This window comes from Hemiscyllium ocellatum, chromosome 13, assembly GCF_020745735.1.
Source record: "Hemiscyllium ocellatum isolate sHemOce1 chromosome 13, sHemOce1.pat.X.cur, whole genome shotgun sequence".
NCBI classification, from domain to species: Eukaryota; Metazoa; Chordata; class Chondrichthyes; order Orectolobiformes; family Hemiscylliidae; genus Hemiscyllium; species Hemiscyllium ocellatum.
In genome coordinates, this window is record NC_083413.1 from 30,960,631 (window position 1) to 30,988,465 (window position 27,835).

General features: G+C 38.0%; 1 protein-coding gene and 1 long non-coding RNA gene across 8 annotated transcripts in view; one reads left to right on the top strand and one right to left on the bottom strand.

Annotated features, from left to right (window-relative positions):
- tnk2b (tyrosine kinase, non-receptor, 2b) overlaps positions 1 to 25,632 on the top strand; it is a 244,856-nt gene extending 219,224 nt beyond the window's left edge. For 3 of the 7 annotated variants that reach the window (XM_060834691.1, XM_060834692.1, XM_060834689.1), the window contains 5 exons: positions 1,442 to 1,486; positions 6,621 to 8,074; positions 19,931 to 20,026; positions 23,002 to 23,129; positions 25,228 to 25,631. In XM_060834691.1, the coding sequence (XP_060690674.1) occupies positions 1,442 to 1,486; positions 6,621 to 8,074; positions 19,931 to 20,026; positions 23,002 to 23,129; positions 25,228 to 25,234 (1,730 nt within the window). In that variant the 3' untranslated portion in view covers positions 25,235 to 25,631. Of the gene's footprint in view, positions 1 to 1,441; positions 1,487 to 6,620; positions 8,075 to 19,930; positions 20,027 to 23,001; positions 23,130 to 25,227 lie in introns of all 7 variants that reach the window. The other 4 variants (XM_060834696.1, XM_060834693.1, XM_060834690.1 and 1 more) reach the window with 4 other exon arrangements.
- Positions 2,107 to 3,650, bottom strand: LOC132821838 (uncharacterized). Its single transcript, XR_009645360.1, has 3 exons — positions 3,565 to 3,650; positions 3,173 to 3,253; positions 2,107 to 2,167 (listed from the first exon to the last, which is right to left on the bottom strand). It is a non-coding gene; the product is annotated as an uncharacterized LOC132821838 (long non-coding RNA).
- Positions 25,633 to 27,835: the final 2,203 nt, after the last annotated feature.

Here is a 27,835-nt window from a genome sequence, read left to right on the forward strand (position 1 = left end):
GTTTTAGACCTTTTTATGTTTCCATTATTTTACATTAGAGATCACACAATAGAGTCTGTTGAATTACACTCTGAAATGTCAGTCCTTGATGTATGCACAAATAATACTGAGGTTTTTCAACTTTGCTATGCTAAGGGATTGAAAAGATTTTTTTTATAATTATATTATTGAGAAACTTGGAATGAAGAGCCATGATCTAGAGTTTTGGAAACCTCTGAGATCAAAAACGTTGCTGAGTTGCTCACGATTAGGGCCATATTTAGCATCAGTACACTGAATCCCTTATTTTTTTTAATTAAGGTGGTGTTGATACTGAAGAAATAGATTTATAAAGTTTCTGTGACCTCCAACACAATATTTGATCTTGTTTACTTAAATCATTGGAAAGGTAACAGTACTTACAATGGAAGTACTAATTACAGAAAATTCAATTCTATAAGTTAGCAATCGTGTAAAAATAACTTTGTATATTAGTCTTCAACAATAATTTTATCCATTAACAATATTTTTGAATACTTTTATTACCACTGTAGATGTTATATGTTTTGTTCTTTCCAAATTGGGTGGAAGGTATTGAAGTATAAAGTTGCTTGACAGTTACTGGACTCTTTTTTTTTTGTAATTTTCTGTGCTTTATTTTAAATCTCTTGTTTGCTTTTTGAGCATAATAACTTTAAGAAAACTGACAGATTTTACTCAATGTAGTGCGAGAACTAAATTGGTGACTGTTTGACAGATGACGTAGTCCCTGTAATTAATGAGACAGCAAATGTTGCCTGTAAACAGTAAAGAGAACACACTGCTCCTTAAAAATTAGTGAGAGTTGAAAAAGAGGTCAGCTCCCATTCTCCGTCACAAGAGAACTTTTTTATATAAACTATCATTCTCTGTGATCTGCCTAAAAGATGACTGTGCTCACAAAAGTAGTTGATGTGTGTGGAAAGTGGACAGAGTTCCAAGTTGAGGTCTGTACGCTATATCACTGTGTGTGTGTGTGGGTGTGTGTGTGAGTGGGTATGTGTGTGGGTGTGTGGGGGTGGACTTTGGGTATTTTTGTGTATTTTTAAGCCAGATAGCCAAAGAAATATTGCTACGACTGGTGGTTATGTTTCTGCTACAGAAGTAGAGTTGGATTGCTGAATGGTGTGTGCACGACATCTTAGCCATCGATTAGTATCCTGTTGAAAGAAGTGTGCTTGATAAGAGTAAGAATGCTGTTACAGTTCATTAAATATGAATTTGCAGCCTTCAGTTAGGAACCTAATGTTGAAAAGGCTTACATGATGCAGATTACTGTCAATTCTTTCTCTATAAATGTTCAACTGATGGCTCTTTGCAGTTAAATGATGTGTGCTCTGCATGTTGTTTATTGATGTCTGTGGTGTGATTGAGCTAACGACTTTGGCCTTTTCTTCCTGTGCTGCCTCTTTAACATTTGCAGAGGAGCCTCCTCCACGTCCTCCTCAACCGAACATCTTTGGCAAGAGTAAGTTACAACGTTTTCTCCAGTATAAAAGGTGTTCCTGCCCACTCTGTTCCATATTAGCCCCCATTTTCAAAGGTATTTTGTGATGTATCACTACTCTTGAGGCATGGATTTGCTGTGTGGTGGGAGATTGCACAGAACTGAGATTGAGACACTCTGTTTTGAACAATGAATACTGTGGAGTTCATTTACCACTAAATTAAATTTTTAACTCAGTCTGCCTATTTCATTGTGTTGTAAATGTGAGAAATGGAATGGAACATTTGTAATAGTGAGGCAATCATATCATTTCATATGCAGTCTGCTATATTACAATTATATTCTAACTCAACTACTAAGTTATTAAGGAATTCTTTGGCAGTCATTGGTAAGTTGTGCATTATGGACCATATTACAGTTTTGTTGATATATCGCCACTCTTAATTCATTGCATACTTATTAATTATTTCTCCCTTCTATTTGCCCCAGCACCTCATTGGTGCTTATGATGTGGGAATGTGTGGAAATGTTTGTGTCGCCTGTAACTGGAAAATGTACACCATTACTTTCTATGGATATTGAAAGTCACTAACAGATTAATTGACATTTTTGTTACTTGTGTACAAATTACCCAGCCTACTTACCCACATTCCACCAATGTCTACACTGAAAAGTACATCATGGACGAATGGTTTGGGACTTCTAGAATATAAGAAAGGCAGAATATAAATACATATACTTTTATTATAATTATCATTAGAACTTTCAAAAAAGGGTGGGCAGAGACCATCCAATCCAAGAATTCCTTTCCATTGAAACATGGTGCAACAATGTGCACAGTGCACCCATCAGCCTAATCATGGAGTGCTGTAATAGAGGCAAAATAAAATCTGAGATGAACTTGACAGAAATTCTGGAAATGTCCCTATCAGACATGCTGTGGTCATGAAACAAACTTTCACAATACCTTGTGAACAAAACTAAGCCCAACTAACACAAAATATGTTATGTATTTATCATACAGAATGTGTTGTAGGAGAGTGGATTAGGTATTTACCTTTCACCTGATCAAGCTAGTAGATCTGTCTATTAGCTGCAAAGGCTCTATGTGAAATTTTTTGATGAGTTTTAAACGATTAGATAGGCTTAACAAAACTGCACCTAATTTAGTCTTAATCAAGAAAAGCATGTGCTTCTGAGGTTGGAATTTGCTAAGGGGTGAATTTCCTGACTTTAACTTGTTTGATGATATAACTATATCCAAATGTTTATGGCAAGAGCATATTGTATACTTAAGAACGGAAAACCTTTTTACATAGAAACAAGAATAGATCATTTGGCACTTTGATCCACCTTTTCGTGGGCTCCATCAGATTGAAATCAAAAATTCCTCAAACCTGGTTCTGCTCATTTCTATGTGTGACATCTCATCTCATGTTGAATTCTGTGTTATCACCTGTGGTATTGAACAATGTGGCTTTCAATGTATTTGCGCCACCATTGTAATCCCAGTTTGTAATCTCAAATGGTTCCTGAGTGTCTCAATCGTGGGAAGTGTCTGTGCAGACTTTTTTTCTCAGTTATACTAACCATCTTCTGCCATTTCCTGTGTGCTGAGTGTGTGTGTTATCTTGTATCTTAAAGAAAACTGACACAATTAACTGGCCATTTAATTTGCAGTATCTCTGTTCATATCACTTTGTTTACCTTTAATCGCATTCTACAATGACCACCATTGCAGTTTCTTTACTGAGCTTTCCAGCAATAGCAAGCAGTATTTAGTATTTGCTGTAAGAAACAGACAAGAAAAAGTAAATAAAGATACTCCAATGTTAATAGTTTAAATTTGATATAAGAAAGGAAAACATGTTTTTCATCTTTATTCCCCGATTAGATTGACCGTTTGAATTTTTTATTTTCATTAAAGTTCAACACTTAATGAGGTGTTATATCATATTTAGAATGGCTTAATGTTTGCATTTTTCTTTAAACTCAATGATTCCAACTTATTTAAGATTCTACTCCCAGAGACATTTTGGGTAATTTCTGTTCTGGGATTTGAATATTTTTTGACTGTGGAATGAATTTTAAGGCATTACCTTGTTCCTTTCATCCCCAGTGACTGAAAGTTGATTGCGAAACCAGGCAGAAATTGTCAGCTGCAGTGTTGCCACTTTATAATCAGTGGGCCATTAATGGCTCAAGCTGAGACTTCTGATTCCATCTGGGGAGGAAGTTACATCTTAGAAAACTGACATCTATTCTCCAGCCAGAAGCTCTGTTTTCCTTTCAGTGCCACATTCAAATGGCTGCCACTGCTGGCACCATAGGCAGTCCACAAAGAAGAGAAGCAAGTAGAGGTTAGCCTCTGTTTAGTCTTGTGTGTGTTTGAGAGGTCAGAAGGGTTAGACGATTACAGAGGAAAGTACAACCTCTAATGGGTTTGGGGGTCAGCCTCTGAAAAGCAAAAATGTCTACCAAAGGACATTCTTGACATTAGCCCTCATGGTTAAAGCTGTCAGTCCACCTGTTTTGTTTGAGCCTCACCCTTCCATGGTTAAAATGGCATAATGAATCACCTAAGTGTTCAAGAGTTAGACTCTTAAGGGTCTCAGTTTGCCCAAACATAGGTGGCTGCAAAGCCACCTGCTGCATTGCACAAGTCTGACAGCCCCTCCCCATATTTTGAAATATGCTGATGGGGAAGTATAAAGCAGAATAATCCGTAGGAGACATTTGTTGTGAATAAGTTCCCACATAGCTCATCTATTGTCAACCTGTACAGATATGGTAAATACATTAGTCAATTTGTTTTGCAGAAAATAATTTCCAGTGTTGCAGTACCTTATCTGATGTTCGTCTTTAGTTTATTAACTGGCACCTCGTGCTTGCTAGCTGTAAAATAGAAGTTAAATAAGCTGAGGCTTCACATGATTCATTATGCTGAACAATAAAATATGCTAAGTACAGATGTAATCTGGAAGATGCATTATTTTTGTTACTCATGGGAATGCAACCTGACAAATTCATAAACAGCCTACACTATGGAAATATTGTCTATGATTTACATCAATCATAGGGCAAAGATATTGTCATGAAGTTACTTATCTGTTTGTATTCATTGATAATTGGTTTCTCATCAGTATGCTTCAACTCCCTTTGAAAAATGGTTCTACCTGCTGTCTGAAATAAGAAATCTGATTTCACTGGGCTGAAGATCTTTTAAAATGTGTACCTGTAATGCTCACTAAAACACCAAGAACTTAATGTAAGAATGTTAATTGTCGCGTGAGATTTGTAGCACTGCCGTCTTAACGTCAAATGATTGTGACTTCAGTCGGAATTTCAGGACTTGAAAGCATAATGGAAACTGATGTCTCATTGTGGTACTGTGGGAATGCCAAATTGTTAGAGCAGTAGTCTTAGCCTTCAGATGAAAAGTCAAAGCATGGTCTCCTCTGTTCATTTGAGTGGATATGTTGAGATGGGTTGGTGAAATCTTTTAATGTCACAACCAATATTTATCCTTTTAATCAACATGACAAAAATGCATGCTATAAGACCTTTACCTTTGGTTTGTGATACCTTATTCATGCAAATTGATTGCCTGAGTAATGATACTGATTGTTGTTTAAAAGTAATTATTTGGCTATGAAACATTTCAGGACATTTTGTGGGCATAAAAGAACAAGGATGCTAGTTCTTTCTAAAAAAAAAGAAACAAAATTTATCCAGACAAAAGGCTACTAAATCAGTATAATTATGATGGACAATAGTTTGGGTATAACATAAACACTATTATCTGACTTCTACTAATAATGTTAAGAGGAATCATAGTTGTATATCAAATTCTGGAGTTAATAATTTATTTAACTTATGGAAGATGTAGGTATTTTATTGGATGGGAATGCATGTTCATTGGAAAAATGCTAAAAAGTGAATGACAGAGCATGCCAGGGATTCATAATCATAATTATTTGCAAGAGCAGGTAAATAAAGGATTAAGACCACAAAAATATGGATTTCATATGCAGAATGCATGCATTATAAATTTTAGAAAAAAAAAACTGTGCAAGACGTTGTTAGACAGAAACTGGTGTGCGGTTTTAGGAAGGTCATTAACAACTCTGGAGTATATAAATGGTAGTTTTGTCAGGAGGAGGAATCAATAGCTGTGAGGAGAGATTTGAGATATTTGGACTATTGCCTCTGAAGCAAGAGAGAAAACTTCATGAGGTTTTGTAAAATTGGGTACATGGTAGTATGCAAAGACAATATTTCCTGACATTAAAGTAATTGTAAAAATTGAAAACATCTCTTAATGCAATGGGTTATTAGACCATGAATGTTTTATCAAAGTAAGTGGTTCAAGCAGAGAGACTATTGCACTTTCCCTGGAGAAATTTGTTTAATATTTGAAGGAGAAGATGTTACAGGGCTATGGGAAAAGATCAGGACAGCGAAACTGTTTTGGACCACACCAATAAAGTACTGGTATTAAAAACATTGTCTATTTGGTCTCCTACAGTGCTGTAAATTTCCTTAGTAAAAGGAAGAAGGTTCACCAGACTTATTTCTGGAATGGTAAGAATGTTCTATGGAGATAAGACTGGAAAAACTGGGCCCATGTTCTCTGGTGTTTCGATGAATGAAATGTGATCATATGAAGATCTACAAAATGCTTAGAGAGATAGAGAGGGTAGATGTAGGTAAGTTGATTACCCTGGCTAGAAAGTCTAGAACCAGGGGAATTTGAAAATGGCACTCAGGTCAGAGATGAAAATTTTGTTCATGGTTCCAACTCTTTGAATCCTCTACCCCAGAGAGCTATGGAAGTTCAGTCATCAAGTATCTTTAAAATAGAATTTATCAGTTTTTTAAATAGCAATGAAGGGAAGGGATATGGGGCTAATCTGTGAAAAAAAGACATTGAAGTAGATGATCAGGTATGATCATATTGAATGGTGATGATTCAGATTTGATGGGCTGAATAGTCTCCTCCTGCTTCTATGTTCAAGTGCATATTCATAGACTAAAATATTGCACAAATGGTAGCAGGGTACAACCTTCAAAGAAATGGACTGTTTTGACCTTTCTAAAATTATTTTATTTCTGAATTCTGTGTTAAGTAATTCTGCTCTTGCATATATTTCAGAGCCTGTATACGACCCTGTAATTGAAGAGGAAGCTGCTGTCTCATTACCTCCAAAAAAGCTTAGCCTGAAGAAACAGGGCCCAATGAAAACCTTAAAGCTCAATAAGCCAGCTGCTCGTGTTTTTGCCACAAAGTTGGGGGAGAGGTCATCAGATGGGAGTAAATCCTCTGGTCATATAGCTAATGAGGTGGCTCTGATTGACTTTGGAGATGAACAGACAAGCCCAACTCCATCTCCTGTACTGGCCAACACTATTCCTACATTGGCCAAGCTAGTATTGGATTCTTACTCACTGCTGGACAAGACACCACCACTGAGTCCAACCAGGACTTTGCCTAGACCTTTGCACCCTGTCCCTATTGTTGACTGGGATTCCAAACCCCTGCCTCCACCTCCAGCCTATGATGATGTTGCTCAGGATGAAGATGATTTTGAAGTTTCATCCATTAATAATCTAGATACAGGATTAATTGGTGAAGTATCAAAATATGGAACTGTTCAGTTACCAAGGCATAAAGAAGTGGGGGAAACTAATTATGCATTTGTGCATGACACAGATGGCAAAGGAAAGCTCAAAGTGGAGGATAATTTATTTTTACCACCCAGGCACACAAAACAGACCAGCTTCTCTCAGTCAGCTGAGATATTTGAGGAACTTCAACAAGAATGCATGAGAAAACTTAATGTCCCTGTCATTTCAACACCAGCCTCTACACCAAGTCCCATCTTGTCAGCAAGCGTGTCCCCAACTATTTCTGACGATAGACCTCAGATTCCACCACGGATTCCCATTCCCCCTCGGCCTTTGAGGAAAAATGAGTTAGGTCACTGGTCTGGTGAATTGTCACCTGCATCTGGAGGTGAAGAGGACAAGCCTCCACAAATTCCTCCCAGGGATCCAATGTCCCAGCCGTCTTCAAGAACTCCAAGTCCTAAGGCAATTCCTGTTGGTTTTCCCCAACAACGGCCACCAGCATCTTCAATGACAACGTTAACTGTCGGTGCATACCTTTCAACATCTCCGATCAAGTTAATGCCCACCACTCAGAGTTTCGCCTCTGACCCAAAATATGCCTCACCCAAAGTCATTCAAGCACCAGGAAAGGACAACACAAAAGGACCTTGCATCCTGCCAATAGTGAAAGATGGAAAGAAGGTTAGCAGCACCCATTATTATTTGCTTCCAGAGAGACCTTCTTATCTGGACAAATATGAAAAATTTTTCAAAGAGGCTGAGAGTATGGATGAACACTGCTCCAGAAAACCTGTGACCACAGCAACAGTGAGGCCAATGATGCAACATCCTGAGCATAAAACCAATTTTTCATCCAACAATAGTAATCCTGGGTCCTTTGTTGCAACAATGAAAAGTTCCCATAGTCTGCAAAAAATGTCTTATGAGATTTCAAGTGGCAAGACAGACAGTATTACACCTTCGGACAAAATTAAAATAGTAAGTAAATTTAACACAAATTTACTAATGACATTCTGAACAGGATGAATACTTAAAGCTGATCAGTATTGTTATAGTAAAACACAATTCTAAAGTGACTGGAATATCCAAACATAAGATGAAACCATATATTTTCTTTAGTTTATTAGTTTTGAATTTCTCAGCCTGAATGACAAGGGTTTGTTGGCTGGATTCAAGAATAGATGTCCTTTCATCTTGTTTCATAGATCATGTAAATATATTTTTCAAGTTGGAGTTTACTTGTTGAGGGTCTAGAGTTAAAACCCAGCAACTCTAACAGTGTGTATTAGTGTATGAAGCATTGGACTGGAATATATTGCTCTTCCACCAGCAGGTAACCTGACCATCATGTACCCATCTACTCCTGCCCCCACTGTAATTTTACCAACAACAGTGGTGGTACTATATGGCCCAATGGACCAATTGAACCCTTTAAGTAAGTAATTAAAGCCCACTCAACATTATTCCCCTGGTGTTCGGGCATTCATGAACAGCAGCAAAGCTCCTGCAGCTAAGTACTCAACCAAACTGGTTTCTCTGTGTGGACTGGTGATGAATCGGATTTATGGCCTCCTTAATGACCTCATTGGAACTCTGGAGAGGCCTCCACCAAGGTTTGACATTCTCTCAAAGCCTGTAACTTTTAAGCTCACCAAACCTCACACTGGAACCTGCTAACGTTACACCCTTTGCCAGCCCAAAATAATCAACTGCTACCAGTGCTGCACAGCTGCCAGCTTCTGCTTAGCCAATAGCTGTATGACATGAGACTCCTCCTTCCTGAAGGCCAAATGACTTACGTTTAGACTGTTGACACCCAATTGTTTATTAAATGGCTGTATTGCCTTGGACTATCTCTCCTACATTTTAGACAGGGTGGGTCAGATGGAAGGTGGGGCTTATGGCATTGGGGTCCTTGCACCCTGCAAAATCTGGTCCATGCCTTATAGCATCTACTGCACTGCAAACAAATTGTCAGAATGGAAATACAGCTCTGCATTACTGTAGGATCCCTGATGAGAATCTCCTCTCAAGTGTGGAGCTCCCTGCTTTTGTTAAAATAAAGACACAGAATGGTAATCTACATGAGATTGCCATCCTTGGAAAATCCAGTTCAATTGTTATATTTAAATCTGAATTTGAAATATAAAATGTAGAAAATCTATTGTTATTGCCTGATTAAATCTTCCAGGTTTGTACATGTGCAATGGAAATACGCTAGCTGTGACATCACCAGTCTGTGGAATGTGTACTTGGGATTATCACTTTTGTATTAAGGAGTGTGTGTCATTTTGAAAAAATTGCTGCTAACTTAAGCCTGTCAAAGTTGTTAATTTAAATAATCTGGTGTCTGAGAAATTCTGTGGGTTTAAGTTTAATGAAACATTGATAAATTGCTAAGGGTATTGATGAATGCTTCTAATTATGCTGAACCAAGCATCTATATATGGACACTAATACAGAAGGTATTGTTATTACATTACTGCATCACCTAATAATTGAGTTAATGAGAATGGTAGAAGTATCCTTGAAACCCAAAATGTTGCCACAAAATTGAGTGGTCCTCGAGAAATTCTAAGGAAGAGCCTTTTTGTGGTTTGTGGTGGGGGAGTGGGTTGGAAGAGAAATTATTATTTTGTGTACTGGCTACCACTGTCATTGGCCTTCATGTTACTATACGCAGCACTTCAAAATGCTGTTCTTTGATCCTCTTAAAACATTCCACTCATTGGTCTCCTTGCAGGACAACACAGAAGAGCAGCAGAGAACTGGAGGTAGCCCTCCAGTCATTGCGACATTGATGTCTGCTGAGGAGGATGCACCCAATAATCCAGGTCTTAGAATGCAGGTCTCCAAGCTACCTAGCAGTGAAATTTAATATCTTACAACCACATGACATAACACTTACTCATGTCAACTTGATGTCAGCAGGTTTTAAAGAATGATGATCAGCACAGTAGTGACTTAGAACCCGTTCACCTTGTCAGTTCCAATTTACATCTTTTACATCTCATTAATTATCATTCCACAGCTGTTAACAGGATGATGAATATTTTTCAGAGGGAGTTATCTACTGAGAATGTAACATCACCTGATTCACGCACACCTTCAGCCAGCATAAATGCACACATCGCAGAAGTCCGTAAAATGGCTACTTGTGTTGTCACGTAATGAAGTACTGTCCACAAGTGAGCAGGATTATATGTTGGAGATGGGAACAGCATTGGAGAACCCCGTAGGAGGCTAATAGCACACTGTTTGTTTGTACAAGATACAGCTTCTGAACCACCATGTTACAAATTAGAGAGAAATTGGAGGAATCCATCTCTCGTGATTGTCGCGTGTCAGACTTTTGTGCTAAATTCATTCCCATGTGCTGAGTGACCACCTGAAATGCAGTATGCATCTGAAACCTTGTATGCAGCTGAATGCATGCTAGCCCTCAGAAATTCTCTGCATGCTTGGTCTGCCATTTAAACTGCATTTAACCAACACCTCACTGCATCACTGCAGCAAGGTATTCTGCAGCTTTTCTTTAGGGTAGAGGTCCAGATGGGTCATGAGGGTCAAAATGGGAAGGCCTGGAAGTGAAAATGCCGTAGAAGTAGTACTCCATAGCTGAGAAATACTGATTGTGATTTAGTGCATTAGGAGATGAGAAGGATCATTGGATAAATGAAGCAATGTTATTAGGTTGTGTTCACCAGATGGATATATCATTTCACAAAACCTAAGTAAAGTATGTAATTATCCATCACCCAAATTATAGTTTCTGAGACAACAAACCTGTGAAAACAGCTTTGGAGTGTGGAGAGAGCAACGTAATGATTTGAGGTTTTGAAATAATTTGCCATTTAAACGAAGGTTAAAAAAACTATAAAGTTTACAACATGTGAAGATTTTATGTATCAGTTTAATGGGACAAAATAAACTCTGCATTACACCATTAAGGGCTCCCTATAGTTCATGTGACTAAGCTATGATGTTGTGTAATTTTAAGCAAAAAGATTGTAGGAAAAGAAGTCTGACTTATCACTGAGTACTCTCTACAGGAGGGTAGGATATATCTAGGGTCCAAACATGAGAGCACATACCTGTTATAAATAGAATGTAGATTAGTGTCGAACATGATTGGAATCAGTGAGCCAAATAAACAGTACTGAAGTACAAAACAGAAATTACTCAAGAAACTCAGCTGGTCTGGCATCATCTGAATGTTGGTTGCTGCTTAGTAATAATTGCTACTCCTGCAATAACCTGCACAGATTTGACTCTGCTAACTGAGATCTAAGGTCTCTTGACTTGGGCAATTGAGATATATCCCTTGCACAAGTCTGTGCATATGTGTGTAAGAGGGAGGCAGTGAATGTTTACGGTTGATGGATGGGTCGCTCATCTAACATGCTGACTTTTCATGGCAGATGTCAAACTTCTTGAGTGTCTCTGGTGCTGCACACATCCAGGCAAATGGAGAATATTGTGACGAAGATTCATGACGTCTATCATGACTTAGAAATTTGCATTCTAGGCAGCTTTAAGTTTGCTGGTTATTTCTATATTGTGTGCCTTAAGAAGAGGAATACAAGTTTCAGTTTCATTTTGAATTCTGTATGTGATCAGGGGTGTCCAGACACTTTTGTTTACAAATCTTTTAATTAGGTAGTTAAACTCTTGAGGTGAGCAATTTAGAAAAAATAAATCTAGAAAGAAAAACATGCTGCTGTTGTCTGAGGATAGGAGCCCAGTAACACAAGAAGACAGAACCATTCAGAAATGTGCTGGTGTCATTCAGAATAATATTGTGTTACAGAGAAAGCGCTGGTAGAGTTACACTCTGGACTGAAAATAAGTCCTGAGTAGCTTAAAGACCTCTAAGAGAGAGCTCCAGAAACAGAAGGCAATTGAAGAGATGAGTCTATGGAACACATTAAATAATAATAGTAAGCTGACGTTGCAGTTGTGTAAGGGTCTCAGAAAGAAATCTTAACTGAAGAAAATAAAGTCAGCTGAATGTAGAATTTACAGTGGTGCTGCCTCAGTAAGGAGCTTAGACAGATCTTTACCCCAAGGTTTGAGTGTCAATAAGTTGAGGCTAAGAAGAGTTGAATTTTTCTTTCTGATATTAGTAATAAGATGGTATTAGAGAGGTCTTGTGAAACATAATTTTGTGTTATAAACTTCTATGTTCTTTTGTAGAAAGCATGTTAGCAATCTCTTATGAACATGTTCAGCAACCACCATGTTAAACACAGGAAAAGAAAATCTATAGTTTGTCACAGCTGTAGGGAGAGAGTGAGCACTACAGATGCTGGAGATCAAAGTTGAGTGCGTGGTGCTGGAAAGGCACAGCAGGTCAGGCAGCATCCGAGGAGCAGTAGAATCGATGTTTCGTGCATAAGCTCTTCATCACGATTCCTGATGAAGGGCTTATGCACGAAACATCAATTCTACTGCTCCTCGGGTGCTGCCTGACCTGCTGTGCTTTTCCAACACCACACTCTTGTCACAGCTGCAATGATACAACAAGCAAATTCCTGATTTGTGCCTTCTAGGTTGTCAAAAAACTTTGGTGAGTCTGGAAGCTGTTACTCATGGGAACATATTCACGACTGACCTGCTGTTATGAGTCATAGAGGTGCAAACAGATCCTTCAGTCTAAGCTTGTCCATGCTGACTGCAAATCGTAAATTAATCAAATCCTATTGTAGGCTCAATGTTTAATTGGCTGGTATGGATTAACTTTCTATTTAATGATAACACCCTCCCCAACCCAATTTTGCAGGGTGAAAGTCAAGGGAGATGGTCGTCATTTGGCATTTGTGTGGAAAAATGGTACTTTTTACTTACCAGCCCAAGCCTGAATGTTGTCCAGACCTTGCTGCAATGTCAGCATATGTTGCTTCATAATCTGAAGAGTCATGAATGGAACCGCTCATGTTGCGAATAACCCCACCTCTGACCTTATGCCGGAGGTGAGATTATTGAAGCAGCTGAAAATGGCTGACCCTAGTAAACTATTGTAACGATTTATTGCACTGATGCGCTGTGGAGGCGATGTTTATGGATTATCCTTCAACAATCTTAACCATTTCTTTTGTGCTCTGTATAATTCCCACCAGTGAGAAATTTCTCCCAATTTCCATTGACTTAAATTTTGCTCAGGCTCCTTATTGCCACATTCAGTCAAATGTTGTCTTGATAAGAGTGGCAGTCACTTTTACCTTGCCTTTGGAATTCAGTATTTCTATTGTTTCGAGGCAAGGCAGTCATTAGGTTTGGAGTAGAGTGGTCCTGATGGAATGATGTGCAGGTTGCTGTTGAATAAGAACCACTTGATCGCTCTGTTGAAGACTCTTTCCAGCATATTGCTGATAACTGAGAGTTGAATAATAGGAGAGTAATTGGCTGAATTTAATTTGTCTTCCTTTATTGTGGACTGCATATAAGTGAACAATTTAAGTTTCTAGTGCAGTGGTAGTGTCCCTCTCTCTGGGCCAGGAGGCTTGGAGTCAAGCCCCACCTGCTCCAGAGGTGTGTAGATACTTTTAGTTAGCCTGTTCGGCGATGTTGTTACACATCTCTGGGACTTGACTCCAAGTGGAACATAAGGAATTTGAACTTGGGCTTACTGGCTCAGAATTAGGGGCACTACTGCTGTGCCACAAGAGCAATATTATGTCTGAACAAGTTGATGGGAAAATATCTACAACTAGACAATTAGAGTATATAGGAGAGTGGTAATGTCTTTGCCTCTGGTACAGGAGGCCGGGTTTCAAGGTGCACTTGCTACAGAGGTCTGTCTTTACATGCATGGACAGATTAATTAAAAATATCTCTAAGTATGCGATTTTCGAGACTTTGTTGTTCAGATAGTCATGTGAGCTATACTGGAACAGATTGCCTAATATTGGGGCTAGTTCTGGATCAGAGCTTCAGCCTGAGAGCTTGGATGCTGCCTGCTGCAAGAGCCCTTGTATGCTGCAGAATGCTCAGCGAACTTTTGTTATGTAGTTTCTCAAATTGGCTGGAGATCAGCATCTCTGATGGCAGGGACTTAAGGCAAAGACTGAAATAGTGTATCCCTCAACCTTTTCAAGCTGAAAATGGGTCTCAGATATTTCAGCCAGGTCTTCTATATTCTTACATGCTGGACTTTATCATCATTGACGTTCATGCAGCCTCCTCTTTCCATGAGTTGAATTGTCCAACACCATTCACCGGATATGGTAGGATTTCAAGCTTTGTTGATCAGAATTCACCAAGCTTTGCCTATAGCATGCCACTATTCCATTTTTGGCATGCATGCAGTCCCGTGTTGTAACTTTATCAAGTTGGCACCTCATTTTCAGTGCATTTACTGACTGTGTTTTTCATTCCTCATTGAACCAAGGTTGATCTTACAACATCAGCAATGGTAGAATCACAATCATATAACTAGACACTAGTCTGTGGACAATCACTTACTTGTTGTCAGCCAAAGCTTTATTTATGTACACAGCCCCGGCTGTACTTCATCAGCTTTCCAGGCTTCCACTACTGCCTGAACAAGCAATTGTTTAAACAGTCTACAGAAAGTGTCAGGTTACTTGCTTTTAAAAAGAACAGCAGTCTTTCACAATTTTTGTTTTGTTTATATATAACTGTTCTTTTCCCGTATCAGTCCACAAACAAACTTATAGAGAAGTAAAGACATACGATTTTTGCAGGACGTTCCAAATTGTTTTCTATCTCTGGTCCAAAGTCAGTTGTTGAACTTGCCTCTCTGAATCAAAAGTTTGTTGATTTAGACCTCACTGAAGAGACTTGACGATAAATTCTAGGCGTTGTTTAGTCTAATGCATTCCTGACCGATGTCTTCATTTCACTGAGATCCCACCTGGTCTCCCAGATAACTGAATGAGATCCCATAGTACTATTTCAAATAAATACAGAAGAGTTTGTTCAGATGTTCTAGTCAACGTTTATCTCTTATCCCTTATCCCAACACAAAAACACCAGATAATCTGGTGCTGTCTGTTTTTATCTGGAAATTTGCCACCAAAGTTCCTGAATTACATCAAAGGTTTTAATTGGTTTGGAGTTTTGGACATTTAGCTGCCATGAAAAACTCTATATGCATACACGATCTTCCTGAGTTTGTGAAATTTTCTCTCTTCCATTTTTATTTTATTCATTCATGGAATGTGGATGTCACTGTCTGGGTGCACATTTATTGTCCATCCTTATTTGTCCTGGGGAAGGTGGTAGTGAGCTGCACCACCAATCAAAACAAAAATTATTCAATAAAGATGGAATATTTCGTTAACATGCACATTCGGAAATATCATAACTTGGTAATTTAGTAATGTAGTTAAACATCCATATCTAAAGTACACTTGCAAATGCATATGCTCTGTCTTAAGCAAAAGAGAAAGAGAAAACAGATCTTTCTCTAGAGATTGGCTTTTTGAAAAGAAATCACTTTGGTGATGAGTTATTCTTAAAGTCAGAAGAATAAAGCATAGAATGTGCTAGAGTTTAATGCTCTGATATTCTGGCACATCTAGTCAAGTCACTAATCATGTCCTGAAGACTTGCAGGCACAGCTTGCACAGGAAATACAATCCTGAGGTGTTCTTTCAAGCTCTCTTTCAAAAGAACAAATGGATTTTACTCTGAGATGAAGTAAAGGTTTTTTTCCAGAAGTAGAAGAGATTCTCATTAGGCTTTCCTTTAACTCAGCTGACTCTCAGAATGCTTCCCTCCATCTTGAGAGATTTTTAATAAGTAATAGAATCCAGGCTTATGGGGGGAAAAAGGCAGGAATGCCTGGAGGAAAGGATAATCAGATCAGCTTTATCTAATTGAAGGTGGAACAGGTATGATGGGCTAAATGCCAACTTCTGTTTCTACATCCTATCATAACTTTCTTACATAAACCAAGAATTTCTCCAGGCCAATCACTGTTCTAAACAGCCCCAGTAGCGATTTAATAAAATCAATTATCACCAGCACTGTTTCATCTAAACTGCATGACTGCATAGACACTGGGAAACTCTACATGCATTGATCAAAGTGCTGACGTATGGCTTCTGCTTATGGAATCCGGTGCCGTGCATGAACCTTTTGAGGTCTGTTCAGTAGCATGAAAATGGAGAAGAAGTTTAATCGCGTTTCATGTGATTTCTAGAAAGTTTGGTTTCAAAAAACAAGTCTAAAAAGCCTACAGGGATCTTTTAATGACTGTTTTTCAAGAAACTACTTCAGTTATTCCCTTTTGTACAATCATTCAAACCTGGCTCTTTCAAATAATACTGAATATAAATCATCATTTTAACAGTATTAATAAATGCAATTTGATCTATACATCTACTTGTGTTTGGAACTTTATCTGGAAGAAATGGATGATCTGTGTTCTCACAACTCATCATAGGTGGTAAATAATATTTTTGACATGATAGGAATAAAGGCAGTTTTGGACTGTTCATCTCCTCTGAATTCGTATGCTGTTAGAGATCAGCTAATTCAGTACAGACCAGAGAATTATGTCTTGAAATTCCATTTATTTAATAGCTTCATTTGTAAATAAAATATGCTAGATTTTTGGAGACTTTAAGATTTAGGACCATATGGTTATTGCAGTGTGTTGCAGTACTTTTTTTATATATTTCATTAATCCTACTTAGACGACAACTAGGCTGGGTAGCTGTTTATAGTAAGAAGAGAGCTGAGTATTAGGAATCTGCAGCTAACTGTGCCGCAGCACACTTCCACTTGTTCTGGCGTAATTGAGAGATTACAGTGGCTATTTTAGTCAATGATGTTTGAATTTAAGCCTCTGTGAAATTGATTTTGGACCCTCAGCAAAAAGGGACCACATTTACAGGGCGTAATGGATCGAATTTTCAAATGATGACAGCAGCAAATATCAAGACATTCACAATTGTTACATGTCGGTATCCTCTGGAAGATTCAGTTGGTGTGCATATGTTTACCCAGGAAGTTGAAACTTGTAGTGAGCACAATTACACTGTCTATGCCACTCCAAAAATGTCTCTGACACTGACCTTAGAATTTGCAACTTGGGCTTTACTAGGTGTTTCTCCTACCATTAACTTCAGGTGTAAGGCAGTATTTAAGAGCAGGTGGTACAGAAAGGTCTAAAAACATCCATGCTGCATGTATGGATGAGAATGTTTACCTCCTCCTTCCCAAACCATAAACTATGCTTACTTTTGTTCCCTCCCCCCTCAATAAAGCATAACACTCCCTGCTCCCTCTTTGCATCGCAGATAATGCTTACCAACTCTTCCCCACCCCCCAACCTCCAAGCTTCCTTGAAGAAACCCAATGTGGGAAGAGGCCATAGTGTTGGAGGAGTTGGAGTCGGGATTGGGCATCTTTGGGATGGGCAGTAAATATTGTCACACCATGTGTGCAAGTGTGTACATTGAGAGGGCCTGGTGGTGATGTGGTATGGCTTGTGCATTGTAGGGGTGACATGCCTATTTAAAAAGACAGTAGGGCACTGAGCTGGTCAGAGTTTAAGCATGTCATTTTTTTAATGAAAAAGTGAGATAGTTTTACTTTTAATTCCATTACTCTAGTGCTCAGGCCTCTCCAGGTGTACATGAATTGATTGAAGCTTGGGTAGAAATGTAAACTCGAAAGGCCTTAGTATAAAAATAAGATAAACTCAAAATTTTAAACTTGGACATCAGTAGGAATTTCACTCTTACCATTATTTGGAAGAGCTGGGCCATTGTAATTGCCATGGAACTGGTGCGGTGCATTCAAAATATATGTAATTTACATTCCATCACAAGGTGGAGCTCCATTACTTGGGAATCTCCAAAGACTGTAGTTTGACAGTATTACAGTATCAAAAGTGTAAATTTGCTTAATTATGATAATTCTGTGTTTTGTCCTTGGACCTCATTTCTGTAATTTGGAGGGCAGATAATTGAGAGCAGAAAAACAGATAATTGCCTTGCACAGAATAAATATGTCTGTTATAATCAGAGACGGGCAGTATGTTTCCTGTACCTTCTGGCAAATGGTGAAAATTGTGATTGAAACTTTACAAATGTTGGGTACTACTTTTTGTTAATAAATAATACAGAGCTGGTTAGTTTAGATTCCTTCCGTAGTCTCAATAGTTTAACATAATTCGCAGTTTCCTTTAATATATCAAAATCTGGATCCTAATGGTCTGAAGTTACAGTTGATACCCATTGACTAGATTACAGTAATTCCTTTTGTACTCTAATTTTCATGTGACATGCATATAGTGACCAATTTACCATGATTCAGATGCACATGCTAAATTTGTAGAAGATGCACATAGAGTCATAGATTTGTACAGCACAGAAACAGATTCTTCAGTCCAACTCATCCATGCTGACCAGATATGGATAAATATAGGCCCATTTTCTAGCATTTGGCACTTAGCACTCTAAAACATTTCTATTCATGTACTTATTCAGATTTCTTTTAAATGTTGTAATTGAACCACATCCTCTGGCAGCTCATTTCATATGTGCATCACCCTCTGCATGAAGAAGTTGCCCGTTACATCCCTTTTAAATCTTACCCCTCTCACCTTAAACCTATGTCCTCTAGTTTTGGACTCCCCTCCCCTGGGGAAAAGACCTTGACTGTTCACCCTATCCATACCATTCATGATTTTATAACTCTGTACTAAGTCACCTCTCAGCCTCTGATGCTGCAGGGAAAATAGCCCCATCCAATTCAGCCTCTCCCTATAGCTCAGCTCTGGCAATGTCCTTGTAAATCTTTTCTGAATCCTTTCACGTTTCACAATATCTCTCCTATAGCAGGGAGACCAGAATTGAATGCAATATTCCAAATGTGGTCTCTCTGATGTCCTGTACCGCTGCAACATGACAACCCAACCCCTATACTCAGTGCACTGACCAATAAAGGCAAGTGTACTAAACATCATCTTCACTACCTTGTCTACTTGTGACTCCAACTTCAATAAACTATGAACCTGTACCCTAAGGTCTCTTTGTTCAGCAAAGCCTACCATTCAGCAAAGCCCCAGGAGCCTACCATTAACTGTATAAATCCTGCCCTAGTTTGCCTTGCCAGAATGCAACACCTTACACTTATCTAAACTAAACTCCCTCTATCCCTCCTCAGCTTATTGGCCCATCTGATCAATGTCACATTGTACTCTGAGATAACCTTCTTCACTTTCCACTACACCACCAATTCTGATGCAATCTGCAAATTTACTAACCATTCTGCTTATATTCACATTCAAATTATTTACATAAATAACAAAAAGCAGTGGACACAATACCGATCCTTGCAATGCACTGCTGGTCACAGGCTTCCAGACACAAAAGTAACCTTCCACCACCACTTTCTGTCTCTTACCGTCAAACAAATTTTGTATCCAATTAGCTAGCTCTCCCTGGATACAATGTCACCTAACTTTACTAACTAATCCACCATGCAGTATCTCCCAGTTTTCTTGAGCAATGCAAACAAATGAAGATGCTTAATAGCCAATGATAGAAGTTTTGAAAGTTGAAATTGATATCACCTATAATATTTAAGTCACTAAAAAGTTAGAAGAAAACAAAAATAACATGTTAAAGAAGAATATGGTAATTTCAAAGCAGGTGGAGTAGGTCCCAGTATTGTGAGCAATTAAAACTGACATGGTAACACCCCAATAGGCACTACACACTTGGTGTAAATAGTAACAGTTTCTGTCAGAGTGCTCCACATGAAATATCATAGTTTTTATGGAGGTAGTCACACTTTAGTCCGGAGAAGTGGTGTGATAATAAATCAGAAGTTCAGAAATGTTTCTGTGTTCAGGTTCAGGAGAATGTTCATGGCGTTACGATGGAGGAATGTCAGACTGCGCTTCAGAACCACAACTGGAACGTTCAAAAAGCCATACAGTACCTCAAGGTAATCGTGAGCTCCGATCCATCCTTAACCTAATTGCACCAACTCTAAATGAGAACAGTGTTGTGGTGGCTATGATAAATAAAGGCAGTGCTAGCTGTTAATTGTTAAAAGTTACTGTACTGAAAGCCCATTACCTGAAGGGTTTTGGCAAGTCGTTCCGCCTTGCATAGTTCTCATTGGGTTGAGTGGTGATCCAATTCCTTCCTATCTCTGTAAGTCAGTCCATGCATCTGTACTGTTAGCAAGTTAAGTGTTTAATGGACCTGAACTCTTTAATGGCGTTGAGCCCCCAGTGAAAACATGGTACTCCCCTAAATGTAGATAGTCTTACTTTCAGTTGTTGCACCGTGGCAGGTTCCAGCAGTCGTCTTTCTCACTGAGAGGATATAAATTCATCCTCTTGGATACAGAATTTAACTCAGCTTTAACAAAGTACGCAAGTAAGATGTTGTAAATTGAAACCACTTCATATCACTTTTCTCCAATAATGCCATTTCTCTTTAGTTTTCGTAGAGTGAGTTACTATTTTTTGTTCCTTAACATTGTGCATTCAGAGCATTGATCAATTTCCTTGCATCACTTCTGTGTCGAAACAACTTCTGATTTGGAAAGCTGCAAAATTTTTGCAGTAGTGGAGTTGGTGATGCTAGGTGTAGGGTCTGGTTGTCCCTGCTCACCTGGTAGTAGTTTGCAACCACTGGAGGAGTTTGTGCTAAGTAGATCACAAAGACTCTTGTTCAAACTCTTGTGGTGCCAGGGCTATTGGTGCTGCAACTAATGAAGCCTGCTCTTTGGAAAAGACTATGGAGAAGAGGAACTGAATTTGTTAAATGCACTGTGCTTTGACTTTAAAATCTAATTTGGTCCATCCCAGCACCAGATTTATCTGGTTTTGAAGTTACATAGACACATATAAGCTGAGCTAATGTGTGGGATGTGATTTCTAATCTGTTGACCGTGGCTTGACAGCAAATAAAGTGTCTGTACTATATAGGCTGAATTGTACAGGTGAGAGCTTGTATTCAAGCTACACAATCACAAATGACAGCAGAAGCTTAGATAAAGGCACCTGGCCAAGAATGACTCACCTCAACTGCTTCCTTAAAAAAGGATAAAATTCATTCATCTTGAAGAATGAGAACCATAATCATGCAATTAATGGATAGGGTAAATAGACAAAGTCTTTTCCCTAGGGTCGGGGAATCCAGAACTAGAGGACATAGGTTTAGGGTGAGAGGGGAAAGATATATAAAAGACACCTCAGGGGCAACTTTTTCACACAGAAGGTGGTACATGTATGGAATGAGCTGCCAGAGGAAGTGGTGGAGGCTGGTACAATTGCAACATTTAAGAGGCATTTGGATAGGTATATGAATAGGAAGGGTTTGGAGGGCTATGGACCGGGTGCTGGCAGGTGGGACTAGATTGGGTTGGGATATCTGGTCGACATGGATGGGTTGGACCGAAGGGTCTGTTTCCATGCTGTACATCTCTATGACTCGGCTTCGCATGTTGCATAAATTTTGTTTCCTAATTTAACTTGTTTTGTGGACCTGAGGGCACCTGGCGAAGATGGTGACATCCACATCCCATGAATGAATAAGAAGGAAAAAAACATTTAAAGTAAATTCAATTATAAAGGTTTCAATTATGTGATTAGGTTAGCTCTTAATATTCCTTTGTGAATGTCTGTGCTATTATGAAGCTATTCCAATGGCTAATCTTCAAAAAGTGAAATTTCCTCCAGTAAGGGATTTAAAAGGTGTTGATGATATGAAGCAGCACAGAGAATAATGTGTAATCTGGTAATCAGGGAAACAATACTGGAAACAACTTTTAATATGAAGCTTCTCAATGTCTTTTCTATTGTCTCATCCTTCCATGATATTCTTCACTTACTGACAAGATATTCTGTTTCTACTGGAAGATTTATTTCAATTATAGAACTGATAAAGCTTTGTTCACTCATTCTAAAGGGCCTTGTAGTGTCTGTAGTCGATAAAGCTGTGCTGGAGTTGTACAGACAATAAATGCAAGAATATGGTGGAATTTACAGGTGGTGATCGACAAACAATCAAGCATGGGCAACCGACATTGAAATCTTAGGGGCAAACTTGAACTTTTTTTTTGTGAGCTCACCTGTCAATTTCAAGGTGATATATTTTTTAAGAACCCTTCTGGAGAGTTTCTCGATGGCTACTTTTGATGTTCAGTGGCTAGGTTTAGTTTTTGGTGGCTCCTTTTTAATTGTGACTAGCTTATTCATTAGTTGGGGCAACCACTTATTAATAGTACCATCTGTATGTGTTTGACATACGGACATTTAAATTTGCACTGAAACAGCATTGAAGGAATCCATCGATATCCTCCGCTATCAATTCTCCGTCAAACTCGGCCACAACGTACAAGGAAAACATTAATTCCTTAGATACCATGGTAGTTAAATTAGCACATAACAATATACATTAGCTAGCAGCAAAAGTATGTTGAAAGTAACGGAGACACACTTACCTACACAAAACCATCCCCTTAAGTGTACTTTCCACAGACTGGTGAGATTGTAGCTAATGCATTTTTATCTCACTTGGATGACACTAGTACATGTTAACCAGGCAGCAACCCTTTTGTTCCATTTCAGATCTCAATCTCAAATTTAAATTTGAGTAAATGAAATATTAATTTTAATATTATCCCCAATAGTAGTTCCTGAACATATATGACCTTAAGTTAGAGATTCCTCATTAATTTGCAAGGAATTTATCATCTCAGTGAATTCATTTTTCCCCCTCTCCTAGTTACTGAGTATTTCTTTGACAGGTTTAAAACTGTTCCTTTTATGCAGTATTTATTTTCCCTTGCAGCTTACCTTTTCCTCTTTTGCAGCTGTGCTGCTTGATCCTCTTGCAGCTGCCCCTGTCCCTATTTCTTGCAACCTCCTCCCTCTAATTGCTGCATCCATAATATTTTCCGAATAGGTTGAACAATTATTCTGTCTGGGGTTGAAGACAAGAAGTGAATGTCAGAAAATTCTGGAAATGTTTGACTGGAATCTGGAATTAGCCAGTTGCCACCTGCTAGACACTTACAGTACAGCTCGACACAGGTATGTGATACTGACGTATGCCTTCTTTGAAATTTTTGTGTTCAAGTTGTTGATATGAAATGGTGAGGAAGAATATTTTCCAATCCTTAGGGTAGAAAAGTGGAACAGCTGGTAACACATTAAAATCCTATCCTTATCCCAGTTCCCTGTTTCCTAAAGTGAACTGACAAATTATGTTTAGGGATAGGTCAATAGAAATGCAAATGCAAACATTTAAGAGATAATTTCAGTATACACAAAATCTATATTCTAACAAGAGAAAATTCTGGGAGTAGGATGCACCATTTGCAGTTAAAAAATAAAGTTAAAAATTGTATATCTTTTTAAAAGTTTGATACTATGATTGGTGGCAGGTCAGAAGATGACAGACTAGAAAAAGCAATGAAGACTGACCAAAAAAATTATTGAGGGGGAAAAATAGAGTACAAGGGAAAGCTAGCTAGAAATATTTTTTTAAAAATTGAAAGTTCATATAGACGCTTTAAAAGGATCAAGAGTCGAGAGTGTGGTGCTGGAAAAGCACAGAAGGCCAGGCAGCATCCGAGGAGCAGGAAAATCGACATTTCGGGCAAAAGCCTTTCATTAGGCTTTTGTCTGAAACGTCGATTCTCCTGCTTGTTGGATGCTGCCTGACCTGCTGTACTTTTCCAGCATCACACTCTCAACTCTAATCTCCAGCATCTGCAGTCCTCACTTTAGCCTAGTTAAAAAGGAACAGTTAAGAATGTGAATATTGGTTCTATAAAAAAGTGAGTCTATGAGGTAGAAAATAAAGAGACGACTAATGAATCTAACAGTCATTGCGTTGGTCTTCATGTAAAAGATACGATGACATCTCAGGAATAGTTGTAATTAAAGAAATGGGAAGAAGGAAGTCAAAAAAAAATATAATGGTGAAATGTTACTGAATAAATTGTTGGATTGTTGGGGGGCTGGGGGCAACATGTCACATGCCATCATGGAGTCATGCTGACAGCCACAGAATTGCCAGCAGTATTCCCTCATATATAATGCCCTATCATTGAGTCCCCCTTCACTTGGCCCGAATGGACATAAAATTGAAGTTTCTTCCTAAAGGGCCTGAACTCAGCGTGCTTACAGGTCTGCTCAGGTTCGTTCTCTAAAAGACCTTCAATTTTTAGGTCTTTGCTGTTTATTCAATGGGCCCAAATGCACCTGAACAGACTATAGTGGACCCAAAAATTGGAATACTCTTTATCCGAAAATCCATTGGTCCCAAGGTTTTTGAGTAAAGGATTCCCAACCACCTGGAATGGATGGGGTGTCTTGTAGGATAAGATTGGGCAAGCCGTGCTTGTATCTGCTGATATTTAGAAAAGTAAAAACTGAAACATGTAAGACTCAGTAGGGCCTTGATAGGTGGATTTGGAAGGATATTTCCTTCTGTAGGAGAATCTAGAACTAAGGATCTACGCATACAAATAATCTACATTTATGACAGAGATAAAGACATTTTTTTTCTCAGAAAGATGTAAGTCTTTGGAATTCTCTTCCACAAAGAGTGGTAGAAGCAGAGCATTTGAGTATTTAAAAGGCAGAGGTCGATAATTTCTTGATCATTAACAGGGTGAAAAGTCATAAGAGTTAGATAGGAATGTAGAATAATGAGATCTTACTAAGTAGTGGAGCAGGTCTGAAAGCACCTAATTCATATGTCCTTATGTGTTTTTATCTATTCTATTGAGACCAATCAAAAATATGTTGCACTATACTTTGTGTTATGCAAAATTAATATGAAAGCATGAACAACACAACGTGATACAGCAGGTAAGGTTCTGTGTTCACCAAGCCATTTTTAGGGTGCAGAGGTGTAATGCAATAATTAGTGAAAATGTCCCCATTTAACCTCCAGTGCCACACAAGGTTATTATTTCCCAAATGTTTTGGTATCAGCCCAGATATATAGATTATTTAAGCATTATTTAGCTGCATTTGCTGTCATTAAATCATCATGCCAGCTATTTGAATAGGTGTCATAATCTTTAAATGGAATAAGGATTTAATGTACAATGTCTACACAACTGAGAGTGATTGAAGTATTTGCAAGATGAACTAACATTATTTTATCGATTTACAGGCGATAATTAGTTCTCAGTGGAGAAAATGAACTGAAGACATCACTGATTTATTGCCCCAGTACCTGTCTTGTGTTGTTGGGTTGACTAAATATTGACCCGCAAGTGCCAGAAAGAAGAGGTATGAAATGTCCATCACTGAGTTCAACTCTCACACTGGCTGTGCATTCTGATGGTACTGTGAGATGGAAGTCAATTTCTGAAATGACAGTATTCTTCAAAAGCAACAGGTTATTTGTTTTGTTTTGATGAAAATATTTGTAATTTTATGGCATACTATAATCCAACAGCCTGCTGTGTGTACATATATATATATTATATATATATAAAATTATATATAAATATATAATATAAATTTTATTTGAAAACTTGTTGACAGTAGATTACAGTTGTGTTTATATTTTGAATTTGTCGTATTGGATGTTTTAATAATTATTTAATTTGCTTTCCTAAAAGACAGTTGAATGATTCAGTTTAATGTTCTGGATTTCCTATTAAGGTAAAGTTTATCCATTTTAAATACATACAGAAATTGCAGCCTTTTAAAAGCCATCAACACTAGTTCACCGAAACAAAGTTTGAATTAAGCCAGTTATTCTAAATGTGTCAAAGTATTTTCTACTTCAGTATGCTCAATTGCTTCTTCCTTGCTGCTGTTCTGAAATAACCTGTAAGTTAGAATAATAGATTTAAGACCTCACATAATTACAGTCAAGTTTGGGTTTGTTCCCTATCCCCATTAATCAGAGAGTAACATTCTGAATGCCATAATTTCAAGTCTTGGAGTTCTCTAATAACAATAAGTTTAGCTTTTTATCTGTTCACCAGGTGCAGCATTGGTGTTTCTAGCAGTACAGAGAGTAATAATGAGACAAGGTACATGAGTAAAACTTGGCAGCAATTGTGGAAAAATCTATACTGCATTTTGCTGACCCATTCCATTACCTCAAGGTGTAGCAACATTGTCTTGGGGAAAATTATAGAGGACAGATTAAATTTTGGAGGTGGTTGATTTCATCTGTATTGTAACTGGTGAGGAAAATTATTCATTCATTTTAGTTATGAAAACCAGAATAGTTGGGTTGGGGAAGCAACTAACTCAAGTTGATCATTGTTTATTTTGTGGTGTTACATAGGCACTCTAAAATATGGCAAATCACATCTGCAAAATGCAGCTAAATTTCTGGTTTTAATTTTATTACTCAGATATCCCTCCTTCCATACAGATCAAGTGATTTATTGCTTTCAGTTTATAAATACATTAGTCATTAAAAGGTGGTGTTCTCATTCTTGGCATCTGTTTGATTTTGAAGTGAGTTTTTGCCTCCTTATTCTATCCTTCACGAAGCCCACCAACATCCAACTTTGCAACCTCGCCCACTTAAACCCTTCTGAGACTGAGAAACTTATCCATGCTTTTATAACTTCCAGATTCAACTACTTCATGGTCTCCTGTTAGACGTCTATCTTCCAAACAAAAAATCATTTTCAAATTCTGCTGCCTGTGTTATGTCATGAGCCAAGTCTCATTCACCCATTATGGCTGTTCTTAATTATTTACATTCAGTTTCAGTCTCTGTTTCCTGATTTCAAATGATTTCTATGATCTGTTAGGTTTGTAATCCCTCCTCATTGTTCTGAGTTTAAATTCAGTTCAAAACTGAAAAAAATGGTATTATACTACAAAATCTTAATTGCAATTAATTTGTAGAAAAATCAGTCTTGGCAACCTGTATCAATGTCAAAAAAACTGTTGTTGGAGTAACAAAGGATATTGTGAAATTCCCCTTATGTTTAAGTTAATTATCCGTCCAGTATTACAAAGGTGCATGTTGCAGATGCAGCATTCCTATGGGCTAGAAACGTATCCTTCTGAAACTGCAAGAACAGTGGTTCCTCTTTTCAGAGATAGAAAATGGGATTTTCCAGTTTTGTAGTTTTTAAGGTCCTCTATTGTATAGCTGAGAGATTGAATGAACTAGAAGCAAATTTTTATTATGGATCTGTTCTAAATCTAGCTTCATTTTAAGCGTGAGGAATTGAGGAAGTGAAGTTTTAATCACACAATAGTTTGACCTTTTGCTGGGAGACCTTTTGAGTAGGTACAGATTTCAGCCCATATTCTCAAATCAATCTAACTTGCAGTTTCTGCAGGTATGACTAAGCCTGTATTATAGTTTATGTGGCCAAAGTAAAACTCAGTATCCTGGGCATCACCGCAGTCTGAAGGAAGCTGTATGTGCTTCAGAGTTCCAGTTTTATTTTGTGTATCATTAATTTTATCGGTTAGATTCAAACTGGGAGCAGTGTGGTATTCTTTTCATCCTGACAATGGCAGTAACATTTGTGCTAGAATCAAAATTAAAGCAAGATTCCTAGTCTTTAATAGATTCTAAGATAATATCAATTAAATATGCTCCGTAGCTGGGCATATGCTCTTAATTCTATTTTGTAAAGTATCTAATATCATTTATCACCATTCTAATCCCACAGCAAGTCACTCTTTGAATTCTTATGTGAAAGGAAAGCTGCATTTTAGAAGTAGGAAAAGGTCTTGCCTTGTTCAAAGGGTTACTACACCAAACAAAGGATAGCTGAAGAGCACAATAT